At 36.1% G+C, this 22,653-nt stretch overlaps 1 protein-coding gene across 1 annotated transcript in view; it reads left to right on the top strand.

The window, feature by feature from the left end:
• Positions 1 to 7,043, top strand: part of Ripk2 (receptor interacting serine/threonine kinase 2) — a 46,786-nt gene extending 39,743 nt beyond the window's left edge. The window contains exons 8-11 of the mRNA XM_027950826.2: positions 1,705 to 1,791; positions 2,877 to 2,970; positions 4,806 to 4,964; positions 5,505 to 7,043. Of these exons, the coding sequence (XP_027806627.1) occupies positions 1,705 to 1,791; positions 2,877 to 2,970; positions 4,806 to 4,964; positions 5,505 to 5,842 (678 nt within the window). The 3' untranslated portion in view covers positions 5,843 to 7,043. The remainder of the gene's footprint in view (positions 1 to 1,704; positions 1,792 to 2,876; positions 2,971 to 4,805; positions 4,965 to 5,504) is intronic.
• Positions 7,044 to 22,653: the final 15,610 nt, after the last annotated feature.

The raw sequence follows: 22,653 nt of genomic DNA, 5'->3' as shown, positions 1-22,653 counted from the left end.
CCAATTTTTTGAACCAGCTCTTGTAATTCATGTTTTCACAGATAAATGCTTCCTACATCTTGAATAGTAAAACTTGAATAAAAAAATTTATTTCATTTCTTAGGGACTGATTTTACTGCTTGATAGGCAATTTGAATTATCACCTGGTCAGTTACTAATGCATATTCGGTTACATTTATAAGAAATGTTTTGTTCAAGTTATAGAAAACCTTACACAATGGACACATAGAATAAAACTAATTTTAAAGTTTCATATAAAAACGAATTTACAGGGGATAAGGTTGTGGCTCAGTGTAGAGTACTTGCCTGGCAAGTGTGAGGCACTGAGTTCAATCCTCAGCACCTCATAAAAATAAATTAATTAATTAATAAATGTCCATCGACAACTAAAAGAAATATTTTTTAAAAAACAAGTTTATGGATGTTTATTGAACTTCTGTGTACCAAATATTATAGTTAATGTGTTGTATACACAATTGAGTAGGAATTTTTTACTTCTAATAGAACAGGTAGTCATAACTGAATAATGGAGAGCTGGGTGCAAAACTCAGCAGTTTTTAAAGTTCTGAAAAGCAGTTGGCATTATGTTGGTCTGAGGAAGAAAACAGACATATAGGTTGTTTTTCTGTTGTTTGACTGGTTTTTTGCAGTACTAAGTATTGAACACAGGGGTACTTTACCACTGAGCTACATCCGAGCCTTTTTTGTTTTTTACAAGTAATCATAGGTCCTGTTTGCATATATTACATTTAATTCTCCTTATAGTAATTGTATAAAACAGATATTATTATCTATAATTTATAGATATGATAAATTGAGATACATTCTCATGCTCCAGGTCAAATAGTTAGGCATTCTTGGATTCTGAACCACATCTGATTGGCTACTTGGCCTCCACCATTCCATTATAACATATTAGTTCCTTTACTAAGTCCAAGCCTTAGTTTCTTATCAATAAAACAAAAATAATAGTACAAACCCAGTGCATGAAACAAGTTAATGCTAAATAATCATTGATAGAAAATGTGTGTATGTGTGTGCTACACACACACACACACCAAAATTTAATAAGTAATAATTTTTTTTTAGTTGTAGATGGGCATGCTATTTTTATTTATTTATTTTTTTATGTGGTGCTGAGGATCGAACCCAGGGCCTCACTCATGCAAGGCAAATGCTGTACCACTGAGCTACAATCCCAGCCCAAATACCTAATTCTTACCAGGCACTTTATATTTATTATCTCAATTTTTAGGGACAATCCTGCATGCAGGTATTATTTTAAAAATGAAGCCCTGAGACTCTGATCGATCAATAATCTGCTCAAGGCAACCAATTAATATGAGACATAATTCAAGGTCTCTCTATCTAAGGATATTTCCATTTTTTTATACTACCTCTGCCTATAAGTTATATACTGTGTTCTCAACCAATTTAGAGTTTGTTTCCATTGATTTTGTATACATATATAAAATGTGTTAAGTATGGGCTGGGGATGTGGCTCAAGAGGTAGCAGGCTCGCTTAGCATGTGTGAGGCACTGGGTTCGATTCTCAGCACCACATAAAAATAAAATAAAGATATTGTGTCCACCTAAAAAAAAACTAAAAAATAAATATTTTTTAAAAATGTGTTAAGTAGGTTGTATTTTACTTCTAATTTCCTAATTGCTTCCAATTAAAGTGCGTGTATGTGTTCATTCCAGTTACAGAGTGCCTCGAGTACTGTTCACTCATGTGACAAGAGGAAGGAGGTGTCTCTGAACATACCTGTAAATCATGGTCCCCAGGAGGTAAAAAAAAAAAAAATGCACACACACACATGCAAATGTACATTTTATACACACACACACACACACACACACAAAAGTGAAAAATCACTAAGTCTAACCCCTTCTTTTAACAATAGGGAACTAAAGCTCTGGAAGCTTTTGGAATTTGGCAGCCCAGGGCAAACTTGAAATCAGCTTCTCTGATTCTCTTTCATCACTGATCTCATCAGATCATAAAAATTTTTTTCTTTGGCATTGACTTCTGTCCCTGTCATTTTGTACAGTTAATAATGATCTAGGGTGTGTTATATGGGCAACTCATTGATTGTAACTCTACTACATTATTTATGCCGCCTAGTCCTTGCCTTTTATAGTAATTAATAAGAGAGAAAGTCTTTTTTTTTTTTCCTCACCAAGAAGAAAGATTTCTTTTGGAGCACTCTTCCAGATTTATTTCATGAGTTGTTTTTTCAAAAATATATATATTCACTTCACAGATTCAGGAAAGTAATAATGCCTTCAAAAAAACCTAAAGCAGAATATGTGGTTTTTTAAGTCACTTTATATAAACCATCTCATTTGATCCTTGAGCCTATGCATGCATATTTGAGATAGACAGTTCAAAGAATCAGAGAGCCAGAGAGTTAAATGCCTTGTCAAAAATTAGTCAGTAATTCCATGACAGAGCTAGGAGTAGAGTCAATTTCTCCATTACGTTTTCAAGGGTTTCCACTTCTTCTGATTGAAGGAACCTAATAATAAGCCATTGGGGTAAGTCAGTAGATAACCCAGATTCCAAATTTCTTATCCACTATTCAAGCCACTGGACAAAGCCTCTGAGATCATATAGATTATACTGAAAAAAAATATTTCTAGTAATTGTTGCCCATCTCCTCCATTTGATAAGAAAATTAAGTTTGTATTTGTTGAGTATTTTATATATGTTCCTTTAATTCTCTAAGTTACAATCTGTTTATAGTTCTGAATCTTTGTAAACCAAAAGCAAGAACTGTTAGAAACTCAAGCTGTATAACTTAAAAAAAAAAATTTTTTATTACCCATTAGGAGTAGTCTCCCTAAACCTATTTATCATTTGTTTACTTTAGGAATCATGTGGATCCTCTCAGCTTCATAAAAGCAGTAGTTCTCCTGGAACCTCTAGGTCCCTGTCAACTCCCCAAGAAAACGACTTTTTATCTGGTACATTAATTTTTCAATCAGAATTGATTTCAAGTTTTCCATTTTCTTTCAAGGTCATATTCTTGGCAGGGAGTTATGGTTTGTATTGAATATACTTTCATATGTATTCATAACTCATTTTCTTAAATGACAAGGTCTAAAGATGTGAAGATAGCAGTGGCATGTTCAATACACACATTTAAGTATTAAAGGTGTTGTGTTAGATACTTAAAAAAAAAAAGTTCTTAACAAGAGAGGAGAAATGTTTGTAAGTTACCGCAGTATGAAATAGAAACAGATGTGGGGTTGGTAACTAGGGATTGAACACTGAGCACCTTACCATTGAGCCACATCTCAAGCCCTGAAACTTGCAATCCTTCTACCTAAGCCTCCCAAATCACTGATATTATAGACGTGCATCACTGCACCTAACATCAAGAGTACCACTCTTTACAGAGTACCACTCTTTACAGAGTACTTCAACAGCAGCTTTGAAAGGGAGGTAGTCTTCATTTTATAGATTAAGAACCCTCTGGATCACAGAGCTAGTAGCAGGCAAACCCAAGACAGGACTGAAGTCAGGTCCTTTAAGGAGGACTTTTATGTCACTCCGATACACCAAATTGTTATCATGATGACACCGTTTCTGGCCTGGACATCTAGTTATAAAGCAGAAGCATTCCAGACAAAAAGAACAACACAGAGGCCCAAGACCAAGAAGACAGACAACAGTGAGTACTTTGGTTTGGTTGATGAAGAGGGTGAACGAAAGAAGATAGATAAGTAGGCAGGGGAGTTATATCGTCCAGAATTCTGACACTCAGCTCAGCTCCTTGGTATGTTGAATTGAGGAGGGAGTAATGTTGGAAAATTTTTGAGCAGGAATGTGTTATGATAAAATTCTTCAATGTAGGAGACTTTTACCAAAGTACTGGTAAGTGATTATGAAAACTGATCCAGAGTGAAAACAAGCAGAGATGGTGTGAGAATTATTATGGAGGCCTCACTGATAGGAGTTGTAACTTTTCACTTGAAGAAGTTAAGAAAGAAAAAAAAAAAAGATAAAGATAAACAAGTTGTTAAACCTGGTCCCTGGGTGAATATTAATGCTACTCACAAAAATAAGAGTTGAAGCAGGTCTTAGTGAATGATGATGGAAATTTTTAACTTTTTTTTTTTTTTAAATTTGAGGTTCTAGCATTACATATGGAGGTGATGTCCAGTGGGCTGTTGAAAATGTAAAACCATATTCAACAATGACAGAAAATTTAATTACACAGATCTGAGAACACAGATGGACAATTGAGACTGAGTGAGGCTGGATAGAATTGGGAAAGGGTGGAAGATAAATGTCATATATAGATTGATACATTTAAAAATGTATAATATTAACTACATATTGACACACGTATAGAGCTCATGTTTAAAGTGAAGTGGAAGGAAAAGAAGATAGAGAATAAATATGGGACTATGAGAAGAAATGAAATTCCACAGCTCATAATAAATATAGAATAGACAAGCACAGACAGAAGTATAGTAAGAACATATGGTATATACCCTTATTTGATCTAAAACCTGTTTATTTGCAGAATTAGTTTTCTGAGGCAACTTTATTTATTTAGTTAGTTATAGATGATGAACATAACATCTTCATTTTGTTTGTTTATTTTTGTGTGGTGCTGAGAATCGAACCCAGTGAGGCAAGAGCCACAACCCCAGCCCCTGAGGCAACTTTAATAGCAGTGAAAACCTAAGAGATTGGGGCCTACCTTCTATGCAACCAGAATGTTGATATTTTAGCTAATAGGAATATCTAAGGAATATTTCAGCCCTAATGAAGATCTTGTGTTTTATAGGAAAAACTCCAGACTACTCTTCTATGAATCTACATCAGTCAGTAAATCACAGTTGGGATAGTACTGTTGCTGCATCTCAGAGGGCTGTATTCTGTGATCACAAGACCACCCCTTGCTCTTCAACAATAATAAATTCATTCTTAACTGAGAGGTATTCAGGTAAATGTTTACCATGAGACATATTGTAAATGATGCCATCTTACCTCATAAGTATATATCCAGCAGATGCACTGGACAAGATATGTTTGTTGTGTTTCCTCAGTAAGATAAATAAATACATACCCTCTTAAGTAGGAAAACACTTTCAAACTCTGCTGACATAGTATCCCATGAACATCTAATTAAGAAGGAAGTGCTAACAGGAGGTATTACTTACTATGTCACTAAAGGTAAAGCTATTTTTTAATTTAACAAATATTCATATATCCTGTATATTTGAAAGAAATCAAAAAACAAAACCCGAAGAATAAAGGAATATTTTCCCCATGATTTGTGGCATATAAAAGGGTAGTGCTTTTTCTGAAAGGTGAAGGAAAGATAATCCAGATCTCCATGTTTCCTGAAAAAATATACGGTGTCCCACATTAGCACAATCATACAAAAATTAGGTTTTATGCCTACTTTTTTTTTTTTAGTAATTTTAGTCATTGCTAAATATCCATCCTCACCTTTTTAATTGTTCATCCCTTACCTTTACAGAGCGTCTACAACCTGGTATAGCCCAACAGTGGATCCAGAGCAAAAGGGAAGACATTGTGAACCAAATGACTGAAGCCTGCCTTAACCAATCACTAGATGCCCTCCTGTCCAGGGACTTGATCATGAAGGAGGACTATGAACTTATTAGTACCAAACCTACAAGGACTTCAAAAGTTAGACAATTATTGGACACCAGTGACATCCAAGGAGAAGAATTTGCTAAAGTTATAGTACAAAAGTTGAAAGATAACAAACAAATGGGTCTTCAACCCTACCCAGAAATACTAGTGGTTTCCAGACTACCATCTTCAAATTTCCCTCAAAATAAAAGTTTATAAGTAAGTCTTTTTCAAGAAGAAAAGTCAGTTTATAGAAGATTATTTATATCTCTGTTACATTGACATTGTTTTTACAAAATCCATATGAGTATTACAAGCTTTACTGAAGATTTTTTTTTGGAGGGCAAATGTTATCTCCTTCCATGATATTGCAGTATTTTTTTAAGTTATCATAAGTAAAAAGTCTGCATTTTTGCTACATGTTTCAATTTTGCATGTCTCTTTCATTAATTAGAACTATGTTTAGTGTAATAATGTTCTTGTACTTAAAAGTTGTCTTAAAGTATCGTGTGTTTCTGATAGAAGCCATTTGCACACTCATTTTCTCTGTGGATTATTTATTACTCATCTAAGATTTGATCTTTATGAAGTGTAGACCCTCTATAGACAAACCAGAAATAGCAAAGCATTCCTACTCTGTTTTCCCAGATTCAGATTCTCTCTAAAAAATCATTCATTCTAAACTCCATGTTCCAGGTTACATTTTTCCTATAAAACAGGATTATTTCAAGGAATACTCTTAATAGCATTATCTGCCCCGACTTTTTAAAATTTTTTTTGGGGGGGGCCTTTATTTTATTTATTTTATTTTATACGCGGTGCTGAGAATCGAATCCAGAGCCTCACACATGCTAAGCAAGTGCTCTACCGCTGAGCTACAACCTCACCCCCCTGCCCCAACTTTTAACCTTAGCCCTACCCACTGTCAATAACAACCAAGTTCACTAAGGTTAGCAGCCTGATGTGTATTCTCATGCACCTCTTCTTGCTCATAACAAAGTATATGCTAATTTGAGAGAAGGTCATTTCTTAATATTATTATCTTTAAACATCATCCTGCAGCCTACTTTTTGCATTTAGTAGAACAGCATGTATAACTGTCCAGATCAAATATAGATCTAACTATTTAATTGCTGCACAGTATTCAGACTGCTTTTTTTCTTTTTTCTTCTTCACCCCAACTGTAGCCCAATCAGTAAAGGTACAATGTGAACGTTTTTTTAATAATGGGCTATATCACTAAATGAAAACCTACAAGGAATAGTAGCCTTTTCCTGAAAAACATCTAACAAAATCAGTAAAAAGTAAGATACAAAATAAATTTGAAAGTACAAATTTTCAAGAAACCCCAGACCCATAACTTGAAAAAAAATAAAAGAAATTAACTGGAAGAAAAACGAATAAAAGAAATTTGATGGCATTAAGGCAATTAAAAAATTTTTTATTTAAAATAACTCTTTCAATCTCCTGTAGTATTTCATTAACCTTTGCTGTCTCCTTATGTGCCTTTGAGAAGTATGGAAGTTGATAGGGAAAAATGAAAACTAATTAGTTAATTAACCGCACAGCTACCTAGTAACTCTAAAAAGTGATAATGTAAAGGTTTAATTTGGGAAACATTAAGTAGAAGAAAAAAAATTTCTTTTGGAGGCTTTCCCTTTCTTCTCTATATATTCTTTTTAAAATTTTTTTTATATTGATGGCCTCAAACTGACTTATGTTGATTTGGGGGTGGTATATGTGAGTTGATAAAATGAGCTTTGCCCTGCATTTTCCATTTTCTTCAAAGATCTAAAACCTCATCAACTCTCTGCTACGGCTATGTGCTTACCGCACACTTTCTCCCATGGATCACTGTGTGAAGGACACAGATATAGTCATCCATCATCAGCTCTTCAAACTCTACATGAATAACAACATATTGATTAATAAGAAGATGGTGTCAAGGATCAGAGTGAATCTGCAATGAACTTGCATCCTTTCATAGAATTGTTAGAATCTCCGCAACTGATTTTCATGATGATCCATATTTAAAAATATAGTCATGCTTTGGGAGAAGGTGAGACAGTATGCTCAAGGCCAGTCAATACAGAACAGGGTCAGGCACATACAGTGGCCCCTTTCTAAATAACTCTTTAATGAATAATTAATCAGTGGAATAAAAGCTGGAGAAGAAAAGAGGGCATTTCACTTTAATCACATTTCCCAAAATGTAGTACAAGTACAGCTAATAGTGAATGGGGTTAAGAAGTACACAGATATAACACTAAACAACATTTGAATCATATAGTAAATGAGTTTCATTCAGTCCATTTTGGAGCCTTCTGATCAAGAGAAATGTCTTAATTTTGTGCTATCATCTTTTGATCTCCCTTAACAGAACTTCAGAAATAATATTAGCAAGGGCCTGGGGTTACAAATTACAGCTCAGTGGTAGAGCGCTTGCCTACCATGTTTGAGGCACTGGGTTCGATCCTCAGCATCACATAAAAATAAATAGAACAAAGGTATTGTGTCTATCTACAACTTTAAAAATACTTAAGAAAAGAATAATAGCAAGAATTTTGTAATTATTTTAAACTGTATTTCCTTTGAAAACAAATCATGTTTGACAAATAGTCCTGGTTTTTATGTTTGTAATATATAAAGTTTTATAATATTCAAATAAAAAGACACTTTGAAATAGAAATTGTAAATAGGTGGTACATGAGTATGCCAACAATCACACAGAAGTAGTAGAACAATGAATTGGATTCAGTCTCTAGGACATTGACACCAGATTTTTTTTTTTTTTTTTTTTTTGGAGACAGGGACTTGCTAAGTTGCTGAGGCTGTCCTAGAACTAGTGATCCTCCTGTTTCAGCCTCCAGAGTTGGTGGGATTACAGGTGTGTGCCACCAGGCCCAGCCAGATAATCCTAATTAGACTAGAAAATAGCATTCTTTACATTGTATTTTATAGCTGTGCTGTCTGGACGTGTAGTCCACACATCAGCTGCATTAGCATCACCTGAAGCTTGTTAGAAATTCAAGTTAAGGCTTCTCTATAGAGGTGGAGTCCAGAAATCTGTTTTAACAAATCCTCCTGGCAATCTCAAGACCATAGTTTTAAGAACTACTATAGGTAGAACTGTGTATAACATAATTTCTCTTTAGCCTTACAAATCAATTTTTCTTACTTCTGATTGCCATGTTTGTCTTCAGAATGTATAGTCTCTGAACTGAGGTTTGATTGGAAATTTTTACTTTTGCATCCAACCTGAATTCCCAAAGCATTTTAGTCATATATTGCATTTTGGAAAGATTGCTTAACATGACCCTCAGATCAGATTAGAATCTAAAACTAAGTTTTTTAAGAAGAACTTCAGAAGGAACACTTAAATGATGACAGCAGGAGAGCTGAGTTGACATAGGAAGAACAACCTAAGAAGCAATACCAGGTTGTATTAAAAGTTATACCGAAGAAACAGGTAAGATTGAAAGAATGGGGTATTGGAGTAAATCTAATTTCTCCATATGATAGCCCTTTATGTGTATTTTAGGCAACTCTTCTGTTCCTGATGTTTTGTTTTATTTGGCTCTTCTTTAGAATAATCCCTGCCTGCCTCAATGGTTATTTAAGAGAGATTCTGTATGCCTCTGAAAGCATGGTTCCCTTAGCTAAACATCATGCTCCTAATTCTAGTTGGCTTGCCAATACAACTGAAATATCTCCTCCCTTGCATTTAAATAATATCATGCAGTGGGCGCTCGTCATTTTTCTCCATCATGCATAGTTTATCATAACTTTACCTAGAAATTGGGATGATCTATTGTGTTAACTGATTTTCTTTGTCCAAAGGAAAGATGATCATTTTTAAAGGAATTAAGAGTACAATTTGAAGTCAGGCAGCCTGCTGAAGTTAGACTGTAACCCTCAAGGACAAAGTGGGGCGGGGGGGGGGGGGGGGGTTAGGAGTGGGGAATCTTCCTGGATGATGACATTATAAAGAAATGGCTCCTGGGTTTTGAGAAAGACACTTCTGAGTAATAAAGCTGCTTAAAGACCTTTCTCCAGGAGGATTTATATGTTTTGCAAAAAGATGAGAAAATGCTTACAACCAAAAGTTTTCTAAAATGCTGACTCCAAAATAAAATAATGCGATAAAAAGAGGAGGAAAACATTTTTAACAGGGACTTCAGCTTTTTATTTTTAATTTTATTTTTAAGGCCTTGCTAAGTTTCTGAGGATGGCTTTGAACTTGCAATCCTCTGCCTCAGCCTCCTACACCAATGTTGTTATAGGCATGCACCACCACACTGGGCATTTAATAATTTAATACCATCTTTTTTTGGTACCAGGGATTGAACCCAGGGGCATTTAACCACTGGGCAACATCCCCAGCCCTTTTTTTATATTTTATTTGGGACAGGTTCTCCTGAGTTGTTTAAGGCCTCGCTAAGTATTGAAAGGAGTCTACCCTCTTGAAGAGGACTCTACCCTCAAGAAAATCATCTTTTCACAGCTGAATGGAACAGCAATCTATTAACAAGCAAAAGAAGATAATTATAGATTATAGAGCTAGAAATGAAACAAACAAGTACTATTGATAGAATTTGCTTGTGAGGTGGAAAGAATGAATTTGCATGGGGTGGTAGGGAACATCTCTCTCTGAAGGGGATGCTACAGTGCATCACTGGAGAATGGGACAGCCATGATGAGGGGTGGGGAAAGGACTTTAGTGATAAAACATTAGTGGGCAGTGAGGTTGGAAGACAATAGAGATGATGAGAGATGACAGGAGAAAGAAACACAGCCCAAAAGGTGACATATGATTAGGCCTGGTAAGAAATTTAATCTTACTCTAATGTATCATGTAACATGCTGAAGGCTTCATTTGAAAGGGATTCTTTGTGGGGTGAGAGGCAAGAGTTGACTGTGAGACTCCATTTAAAAGGTTTAGACTGGAGTAGGCCATTAGACATGTGAAGAGATTTGATATATAGTCCAGAGCGAGAAACAGCACAATATGGCAATGGACTAGATATGAGAGAAGAAAAGGACTAAGGATTACTCCTGACCTGAGTAATTTAGCAGATGGAAAAAGAGTAGGAAAAAGTTTTGTTTTATTTTGATTGGTTTGGGGGAACTGGAGAGATTTGTTTTGGATACAATATATTCAAGATGCTTTTTCGGACACCAATCAGAACAAGTTGATCACAGAAGAAGAACACAGACGGGCACCAGATCAGAGATTTAAGTGTAAGTCATTAGCAAAAAGATGGTTTTTATATAACTGGAATTGCTTAATATAGTAGCTATCATCTTTTAAATGTTTGCTCTGTATTAGACTAACCAACCCATTCAAGTGTTTTTGCAAATATCATCTAATGTATTTCTGAAAACAATATTGTGTGGGTGATATTCTTATTATCCTTATCATATAGATGAGAGAAAACTGAGGTTTTAGTGACTTGTCCTAGGTGACCCAGCTAGTAATTTGCAGAGTCTAGAAAGACTTCTGAGCCCACAGTGATTCCATTAGCCACCATAACCTTTTTAAACCAGCTCTTATATCCTGTTACTAAATAGATTCTAGTTTCATTTGCTGAATCCCAGATGATACATTTCAAGTAGCTACTATAATGCCCCCCCCCCAGCATTGTGTTCTTTTACACTAAAAGAAACAATATAATTTTAATCAGGTTAAAAGAAGCTTTGAAAGTGGCACTGACAGAGCAAGATAGAAAAGTCAGTCATGGATCACATTAATTGATCTGCCTTTATTAGATCCCTTGTGTAGAATTTTCTGTGATTGAGACTATCTGGACTAGTAAGAAGAATCATGATGTGAACCTCTATTCTCAAGTTGCCCATACTGTAGTCATAGGGAGAAAATATACATACAGAATAGCTAAGAAGATAGAGCTAGAGATACACAATCATACAGAGATAAGCCTGCCAATCAGCAGTGGAGACAAATCATTCATTCATTGAACAATATTTACTGAGCATCCTCTGTGTACCAGAGATTTTCAAGAACTTGGTATATAGGTATGTCAGTAGACACGGCAGACATTTGACATGTCTCTTTAGTCTCTTGTCATTCTTGATTTCTAACAGCCTACTATCCCTACTCATTCCACAGCCTTTATTTATTTATTTGGCTATAATCCACTTAGGTACTGTTGAAGGTATAAATTGATACAGACTTTTAAAAGAGAATTTGCCAATATTCATTGACATTTAAAGTTTTATACTCTTAGACTCAAGAAGTTAAATTTCTAAGACATGTGCCATAATATATATTATATGATTAGGCCTGGTAAGAAATTTAATTTTACTCTAATGTATCATGTAACATGCAGAAGGCTTCATTTGAAAGGGATTCTTTGTGGGGTGGGAGGCAAGGGTTGACTGTGAGACTCCATTTAAAAGGTTTAGACTGGAGTAGGCCATTAGACATGTGAAGAGATTTGGTATATAGTCCAGAGTGAGAAGCAGCACAATATGGCAATGGACTAGATATGAGAGAAGAAAAGGACTAAGGATTACTCCTGACCTGAGTAATTTAGCAGATGGAAAAACAGTAGGAAAAAGTTTTGTTTATATATATATATATTATGGCACATGTCTAGAAATTTAACTTCTTGGGTCTAAGAGTATATATATATATATATATATATATATATATATATATATATATGCCTGTTCATACTGTTTCTAATAGCAGAAAGTTGGGAAAATAAATGAAGGAAGGAAATAAATAAATAAATCTGGCTTCTATCTGAACCACTCCCCTGAAATTGTTCTTGCCTAAAATGACTAACACATCTTCCCAGTTTCTAAGCCCAGGGAAAACTATTCGTTCCTTCCCTGTCTGATGTAGCTGGCCATTCTCTCCTTTGTAAATAGTTCTCTTCCCTTTCATGGAACCACACATCACTGGTTTTTCTACTAGGTCTTGGTACTGTTCTAGTCAAGTACTTTAAGTATTGTACTTACTCCAGGTACAGTCTGGACCTTCTCCTGTTCCTAACCCACTTACCTCTTGCCACTTCCCTGATCTACCACATCCCCCTCCATGGTCTTAGTTATCACCTAGATGTCCATGAGTCCAAAGTCAGCTCATTCTCCTAAACTCGAGATTCACTTCCTACCAGCCCAGCCCTCTTGACTGCTCCACAGGAAACTCCGCATTCCAAGCCTGACCTCCTCATTCCTCTCTGCAACATCACACAAAACTTGATTTCCTTCTCCTATGTCTTCTCTCAGCAACTAAGACAATCCTCTACTGATAAGACCGGCTCCTCCCTCCCTCTGCTTCTTCTTACTCTACTCTCAAGGTCCTCACCATTCATACTCACTTAATCTCAAGTCCTATGAGTTCTACCTCCAAAATATATCTACGGCCTGACCACTTTTTCCATCCTCATTGATGGATATCATACTGCAGGTCAACAGCTTCTCTTTCCCAGACAACTCTATCATCAGGTTGTTAAAAAGTAAATACTCCCAAGTCAGCTTCTGGCTTAAAACCTGCCCCCCCCCTTTTTTACAGTTGTAGATGGATACAATACCTTTATTTTTTTATTTATATGATGCTGAGGATCGAACCCCGTGCCCCACTCATTTGAGGCAAGCACTCAACCACTGAGTCATAACCCCAGCCCCAAACTTTTTTTTTTACACTCTTCCTTTTTTGTTGTTGTTGTTCTAATCAGGTATATATGACAGCAGAATGCATTTTGATTCATTGCACAAAAATGGAGCACAACTTTTCTCTGGTTGTACATGATGTAGCATTGCATCATATATGCAGTCATACATGTACCTAGAGTAATGATGTCCATCTCATTCCACCATCTTTTTAACCCCCATGCCACCACCCCTTCCCTTCCTTCCCTTAGCCCAATTAAAGTTCCTCCATTCTTCCTATGCCCCCTCCATTATGGACCAGCATCCACTTATCAGAACATTCAGCCTTTGGTTTTTGGGGATTGGCTTAATTCACTTAGCATGATATTCTCCAACTCTACCCATTTACCTGAAATGCTATAATTTTATTCTCTTTTATTGCTGAGTAATATTCCATTGTGTATATACACCACAGTTTCTTTATCCATTCATCTATTGAAGGGCATCTAGGTTGCTTCCACAGCTATTGTGATTTGAGCTGCTAAAAATATTGATGTGGCTGTGTCATTTTAGTAGGCTGATTTTAAGTCCTGTGAGTAAAGACTGAGGAGGGATAGCTGAGTCAAATGGTGGTTCCATTCCAAGTTTTCTAAGGAATCTCCATACTGCTTTCCAGAGTGGTTGCACCAATTTGCAGTGCCACCAACAATGTATGAGTGTACCTTTTCCCCCCACATTCTTGCCAACACTTATTATTGCTTGTATTCTTGATAATTGCCATTCTGACTGGAATGAGATGAAATCGTAGTTTTAATTTGCATTTCTGTAATTACTAGAGAAGTTGAACATTTTTTCATACATTTGTTGATCAATTATATATCTTCTTCTGAAAAGTGTTTAGTTCCTTAACCCATTTATTGATTGGGTTATTTATTTGGTTATTTTATTTATTTATTTTGGTGTTAAGTTTTTGAGTTCTTTATGCATGCAAGGCCAGCACTCTACCAACCAAGCTATATCCTCAGCCCATGTTTAAACTCTCTTCATGCTTAAGGGAAAAGAAATCTACAAGATGTGAGCATGCTGGTCTTTGATCTCATGTCATATCCCTCTCCTTGCAGGCTCCTCTAGAGCTCACTTTTGCCCTTTCAAAATGGGATCTTTCTTGACATGAATCTTCTGGGTCCTTCAAAATCTCAGCTCACATCTCATTTTCTCAGAACGGCCTTCCCTGGTCACTATATCTAAGTGGGTTCCCAGTTACTCTCAGCCCTATGTATTCCTTTTGTACCGTATCTCAATGGGTAAATATTTCATTTATTTATTTTCTACTTGCTTTATCTTCAACAAATAAATCTCATAAGGGTAGGTGGGAACCATGGCTATTTTATTCTAAGTATCTTATTACCTAGCATATCCTACTAGTCCAAAAAAGTATTTGTTGAATTTGAATGAATGATTCATTGCTCCATTCCTCAATACATTTTTTTAACATAGGAACCAAAAATAATGGTGTGTAGTCTGTTTCTTCCCTTTTTCTACCCTTTGATGGTTTTTCATTGTCCCAGACCATAAGAGGCCTCCAAATTCTGCTTTAGCTTTACTTTCTTTCCTCTCCTTTCTCCAAATCCTTCTGTTGAATTTAATTCACCCAAGCTGTCAGCAGTCCACATAACCTCAGCTACCTTCTCTGACTCCTGCTATTTTAATAAGACCCTTCTTCCTTTTCCCTTTCAGGCTATTCTAAGCTTTTCTGAAAGGTCTTGCCTTTGAAATCTACCATTGAGCCTTACCTGATCCTGAGTCATTGGTCTCTTCCCATAGGCCTAGATCTTTTTCTTTACCTACTGCTAAACAATGGACAACAACAATGATGCCCAAATCCTAATTCCTATAACCTGTGAATATTATCTTGTGTGGCAAAAGAGATTTTTTACTGATATGGTGAAGTGAAGAATCTCAAAACAGGGAAATTATCCTGGATCGTGGGAGTGGACCCTAAACTTAATCACAAACATCCTTACAGAGGGAAGGTGGTATCATCACAAAAGAAATATAGCATGTGATCAAGGAAGCAAGGAGATTTGAAGATGATATGTCTTTAAAATAGAGGAAGCCACCAAAAGCAAAGAAATGCAAGTAAGGAAGCTGTAGAAACTGGAAAGGACACCCTGACCCTCTACTCAGAACCTCCAGGAGGAACCAGCCCTGCAAACACCTTGACGTTAGCCCAGTAAAACTGATTTTGGACTAACAGCCTCCAGAACTAGAAGAGAATAAATCTGTGTTGTTTTAAGCCACTAAATTCATGGTACTTAGTCACAGCAGCAATAGAAAATTAATAAACCTGCCTCTTCACAGTTTTAATTTCCTGTCTTATAGTTGCTTACTATTGGACTAAATCCCCCATTAAACCTTGGGGACAAGAAATATGTTTTATTTTCCAGGCATAGTGACACATACTTGTAATTCCAGCAACTCGGAAGGCTGATGCAGGAATATCTCCAAGTTCAAGGTCAGCTTCAGCAATTTATCAAGACCCTTTCCCAAAATAACAAATAAAAAAGACTGGGATTGTAGCTCAGTAGTTCAATTTTCAGTACCATTTACAGTGGTGTTCATCCTAAATGAGCCTACTCTTTTTTTATTTTTCATTTGTTATATTCATACATTCACACAATAAAACAGTATAATTTGATCAATTTTAAACAAGACTACTGTTGCCTAAGATATGAAAGTAGGAGCAGATTGTATGTTCAAACCCCAAAATAGTATTACTCATCAGACTGCAATGCTAATTAAATGTCTATGTGTTTATCAAATCTTTTTTAGACAATTTTACAAATTCTTTAGTGCCATAATCAAGAGATGGCATAACATAGTAAAAATGTAAATGTATAAGCATAACATAGTAAAAATGTAAATGTACAGATGTTGGAGTAGTCTAGATCAAAATTACTGTGCTGAAAAAAAAATCAAATGACTTTGGAATAAAGTGAGGGTGCTATTATCACTTAATAGATATTTATTGAGTACTTTTATTTATTTCTAAGTCCTGTGGCTCAATGGTAATAAGGAAAGGGGGCATCTCTGCCTTTAATGAGCTCACATGATTATGAAATAAAGAGATAATAAATGGAATCAAATATCAAATAATTACAGATTGTTATTAAAATGTTGATGCACAAGGAGGAGGAGTAAGAATGACTAATGAAGAAACTTACATTAAATAGAGTAGTTGGGGAAGACCTCCGTAAAGAGGTGTCATTGAAACTGAATTTTAAATTGGAGTCAGGAGCTAGCTTTCCTGGGTATGACCATCTAGTTAATCTGGGAGAACCAGAAATGCAAAATAGCAATGGAAAAAGTTGTTTTGATTTTTGTTTTTGGTGTAACTAGAATAGTTCATAAGAGGAGGTAGGGAAGATCAAGATCATACAGGGCTTTACAGAGCAGGGAAGGAGTTTGCATATAATCCCAAGTGCAAAAGGAACTTCAGAGAGGGTTTTTGGGAGAGTAAAAGCATAATTATTTGAATTTTTAAATATCACAAAGGCTGCTACATGCACATATGGAGTGAATGAAGGAGCATCAGTTAGGAGGCTGGTCTAGGTGGGAGACTGTGGTGACTTAGACCAGGGTCTCCACAGTGGGGACAGAAAGCAGAGTTGGAGTTTAGGCTTATTTTAGAGATACAACAACATGATTTGCCCACATATTGGGTATGATAATAGTGGGTAAGAAGGGAAAGAGGAATCAAGACAAGCCCCAAAGTTTTAGCTGTGAAATGGAAGGAAAACAATCCAATTTTCTGAGAAAATTATAATTCCTCAAGGTTTGAAGTGAAATATACCAAGAGTTGAGTTTGGTATTAAGTTTCAAAATGCAATAATAAGTCCAAAAATACAAAGCACAAGTCTGTGATCAGAAAAGTCTGAGCCAGATAAATAAATTTGATAGTCATCAATATATAAATAACATAGATTTTACTTAATTTCATGAATACGGATGAAATCACCAGAATGGTAATAAAAAAGACTAGAAAAATAAAAGTGTATTGAGATACAGCAAATGATAGTTACTATCCAAATGCTAATACATAGACAAACCAGAAAATTATCACTTCTTTATTTTTAGTATATACTTTAGATTTGTTTTAAAAATTTTAAGTTACTCATGATGATTCTGGAACTAAATCAGTACATTTTTAAAACAATGATATTAGTGCTGGGACTGGGGCTCAGTGGCAGAGCACTTGCCTGGCCCATGTGAAGCACTGGGTTTGATCCTCAGCAACACATAAAAATAAAAACAAAGACATGCTGTCCATCTACAACTACAAAAAAAAATTTTTTTTAACGATGTTACCTGTAATAATGTGCTCTTTAAAAGAAAATCTATGTAAGGAGGAGGCGTTGATTTTCATTGGAAAAAGAGATCTTTTTTTTCTGGTTAATAAAATTAACTTTAATAGTAGATTGTATACATTTCAAATGTTGATTAATTATATCAGTTTCTAACTTGAGTAATTGAATTATTTTGTTAAATGTTGATGCTTCTAACATATACATTTTATATCTGCCCCAAAGTATTAAATATATGAGTGTAGCCATTTCTAAGCAGAAGTGAGCACACATATTTCAAAATTTTTAAAATACTTTTTTCCTGTTTTTTTATAATGCTTTTATGGAGGCATGAGTGGACATACAATTTTATTTATTTAATATATACAACTTGATAGGGAGTCTGAGGCAGGAAGATCACGGGTCAAAGCCAGCCTCAGCAACAGTGAGATGCTAAGCAACTCAATGAGACCCTGTCTCTAAATAAAATACAAAATAGGGCTGGGGATGTGGCTCAGTGGTTGAGTGACCCTGAATTCAATCCCCAGTACCCCCAAAAGAGATGAATCTTGAAGAACTTTTTTTGCTTCTTTATGTTTTGAGTCTCCCCGACACACACACACACACACACACACACACACACACACACACACACCCCTTCCTTTGGTTTGTTTTTAGTTTTCACCCCACCTTCACCCCCCCCATGCCTTTTTCTTTTCTCAGTTGCTTTTAAATATGTTGCTTGGTCACAGTTAATGAATGATGACTGAACACACCCTTTCTAAGTTAGTAATCTGCAAATAGAAGATTGGTAGCTTCTTTGTGGTAAGAAATCATCAATACTTATTATTTCAAATCTCTTTAGATGAACTCTTTAGGAATTCAGATCTCTTTACCAGCAAGGAAGAAACATCCCTCTTTCCTTGTATCTCTTTTATCTTGTGTGTCTGTAATAATCACTAGGGAATAGCACTGGAGCACTTCACACTAAAATGGTCTTGAGTAATAGATAACAGGCATATTGAGAAGCCACCAAAGGAGTTTGGCTTCTAGAAGTCTACTTAGTAGGACCAATACTGACCTGATAAAGCTCTCGGGAAAGAAAAAAAAAAGGCCAGTGGCCTTATCAGAAAAGTCTTCAGATTCCCAAGGAAATAATTTGACTATTACTCTTCTTCATACTGGTAGAATCCTTCCCTAACCATATAACTACTTTCCATACACAAAAATCTCATCTCTTTTGCCTCCTTTTTTTACTTCCTGTCCCAAACTACAGCCACCCTCTCTGACCCCTTCTCCCTAGATATAGATGTAGGATTCTATATGCCCTGGTGCATTAAAAGTACTCTGGGCTTTCCAACCATATCATGGGCAGAACTTGTGCTTTTCTCAGATCATGTTTTGAAAGGACAAGTTCTTTTCAGCCAATCAGAGGTCTCTGCTGAGGGCACAAGATTGCTCTCTGACTCAGCTCAGGGCATACTTAAATTAGTTGGGTAGATGGAGCATGACTGGGTTTTCCCCAGGAGAAGGAAGTTTGTTTCTATCAACTTAACTGTTCAATTATCTGAACAGAAAGAGAGTGCAAGGTGTATGTACTTTTTTTGCCTCAGCCTGCCAAGTTGCTGGGATTATAGGTGTGCACTGGGATAATAGGTTTGCACCACTGAGCCTGGCTAAGGGGTATTCTTTTTCTTTCTGGGATTTCTTACAGCTTTCCTTTAAAAATCCAAACAGCATGTCCAATATATGTATGTAACTTTTGCTCATCTTTCAAATGCATAGCTCTTTACATCTTTCAAATACATAGCACTTTAGAAGTCAGAGATAACTTTCGATCCTGTAGATCTGGTATTTTATTTATTTATTTTATTTCAAATAAAACTGAACCTTAAGCTAGGCTGTCAAACTTTAATTTTTATCTTAATAAAATGGAATAGGAATTATATTCCTAAGACTGCTATGTAGAGGGTGGCTGGTGGTGGCTCAAACAGAGAGGCTGATGGCATTCTAAAGCATTTGCACATACTTTATCTGCTGTTTGCACCACTCATGCCCACCCCACTGCATGTGGTTCAAGTTCTTAGTTTATCATCAATTCCAGCAAGCCTTTCCAGAGCCCACATCTTAGAACCATCCATGCCCCTCTTTTGTGCTCTCATGGAGCTGGGTGTTACCTCTATCATTCTATATTGTGGGTATTCATTTACTTGTCTCAAGTTTCATGTAAACGGTAAGCCCCAAGTTTCTCTTGCTTGTTGTTACAGAACCCAAAGCAATGCCAGCACTTAGCTGTCACTCAACATTTTCTGAATAAATTCAGCAAAGTTAAATGCAGCCAATGACTGGGAATCTTCAAGGTTATAGTGAGAATTGATATCTTTGCCAGGAACAGTTTAGCAAGGGAGCCTAGAATCCATGCATGAAGTCCGGCTTTTGTGAATGGTATTTGGGACCAACGACCCACACTTAGCATCTAAAACAACCCACATTTGCTATTTCACATTTCTATAGGTCAAAAGTCTGATTCTGACACAAGTAATAGAGCTAACATCTAAGTGTGGTGGGCAGCATTCCTTTGCAGAGGCTCTAGGGGAGACACCATTGTCTTGCTTGTTGGAGGTATTGCTAGAATTTAGTTTCCTTACAGTGATAGGACTGATGTCCCCTTTTCATGCTGCTGACAGCTAAGTGTTGTTTGCAACTTCTAAGGGCTGCCCATACCTGTTGGCTCCTGGCTTGCTACCTCCAGGTTCAAAGTCCCCAGGAATGTGTAGAATTACTCTCACACTTTGTACCTTTCCTGCTCCTTTTTAAATAATTGCTTGTGCAACTGTAACTTCCTAATGCAACACATTAACCATAATGTGATATATTCATGATCACAGCAGCAGGATGCAAATCATGGGGTCCCCATTCTGGCCTGTCACATACTTACTGCCTCAGAATTTCTTTTATCACCCGGCAAGGACAAGGAAATTCATTTTCTATAATAGAAAACTTAATGACTCCTCTGTCACTATACACATTTTTGTAGAGGAAGTGAACATAATTGACTTTTTCAAAAACAAAGACCACACCGCTAGTTTTTATTTCAGGATAGCAATATCTTAATGGAGAAGACAGAGAAGGAGAAAACAGATCCCAGAGAAAATTCTCTAAAAAGAATCCATCTCTGCCTACAAAAAAAAAAAAAAAAAATCTTCCATTTTGATGCAATTCTGATATTCCTGGGCTACTTTTCAAATTTTCTAGTAGTGTACTGGCCTTTACATTTTTCTTCTCAGAAACTTACGATTGGCCATTTCTTTGCCCATACTCATTGTGACTGTCACTTATTTTCTGACTATGTAGTTTATTATACTGTCCTAGAGCTGCCTTTTCTCCTGGAAAATGATGCTGTTGCTGTGATAAGTTTGAAACAAGCTATTGCTCTTTCCCTCAACTGTTTTTTTTTTTTTTTTTTCTTTTTCTTATGCTACTGGGGAGTAAACCCAGGGGTGCTATACCACATCCTCATCCCTCTTTCTTTTGAGACAGGGTCTCACTAATTTGCCCAGGTTGGTTGAACTTAAGATCTTTTGGGGATTGCAGGTATGTGTCACCATGCCCGGCCACTGTGGTTTTTTTTCAAATTAGAAAATACTAGTATGGGAATACATTAAGATTAAATCAGTTCTACATTTAGTGTTTACAACAGAGTTTGGCATAGCAGTGTGGTTTGAGTAAGTGTCCTCAAAGGCCCTTGTGTTAAGAACTTGGTCAACAACCCAGGGTGCTATCAGGACATGGTGGAACCTTTAAGACACAGAGCCCGGGGGAGGAAGTTAGGTCACAGGGCAGGGTGAGGGATACTGGAACCCCAGCCCCTTCCTCTCTGTTTCCTGTCTACCATGAGATGAGCAGCTTCCTCTGCTCTGTGCTCCCACCATGATGGATTGTTTTGCCAACGGGCCCAAAGCAATGAGTCAATCTATCATGGACTAAAATCTCCAAAACTGTGAGCCAAAATAAACCTTTCCTCTTTTTTGGTTGATTATCTCAGTTATTTTGTTAGAGTGACATAAATATGACTACCTCACATAATAACCTAAACTCACTGATAAAAATTCTTCAGATTATTAAGAAGTATTCACTATTGTCACACTTATCAACTACAGACCACATTCTGCATACCAGGAAATATCAGGAGGGCGATTCTGATTCCTTATGGCAAGACTGAATCACAAAATCAGGCATAAGATTTCCTAATGTCATGAAACCTATTTACAGCCAAGGTGGTCACAGGTCAACACACAGTAGTTTCTCAATCATGTTTGTTTACTCTACCTGTGACCTCAGGGAAGTTCCCAATATGCTACCCAACAAATTACTCCTCTGTCTACAACAAATTTTTACCAGGAGGTTGGCTGACCAGAGCAACATCAGGGATTAATTGTGCTCACAGTATCCTAATGTTATAGGCTGATTTCACTCATTTTCTTTTTAAAACTTTTACATCTCCTTTGAAAAAATTGAAAACAGATGCGATATTCCCAGGTCTGAATTCCCAACTTGACAGTTTTAAAAAATACATATTTTAACTCATTGTAAAATCAAGGAAAAAAAAGAAAAATATTATGAACTTAATTGGACAATACATTGTGGCATAATATGCCTTTATAAATATGACCTTAGATTTTTGAGAGGAAATGAACCAAGAGAAACATGGGTATTAATTAGTTTCCTTTTAGGCTGTACAATAACTTAAGAGTTCATTGACATCTCTCTATATAAGACATAAAGATCATCATCACACACCAAATTTTGCTATTATCGGTATGATTTGTCAATTTCTTAAGTAGCACTACATCCATGTAAATTGATTCCAAATCTTTGTGTCCTTAAATGAGTCCTGAAAGTGAACCATAGGTTCTCACTAATGACCTTTCTTTCTACTAATTATTTTCTTTTCTGATTCCCCCTCCCTTCTCAGATACTTAGTAATAAGGTCCTTGGTCATGTTCTAGGATTAATTCTTACTATAGTGGCCATGTTTTGTTTCAATGGACTGAACTCATCAATTGTTAT

Source organism: Marmota flaviventris, chromosome 15 (assembly GCF_047511675.1).
Source record: "Marmota flaviventris isolate mMarFla1 chromosome 15, mMarFla1.hap1, whole genome shotgun sequence".
NCBI classification, from domain to species: domain Eukaryota; kingdom Metazoa; phylum Chordata; class Mammalia; order Rodentia; family Sciuridae; genus Marmota; species Marmota flaviventris.
This window is presented reverse-complemented; position numbering and strand designations above follow the sequence as displayed.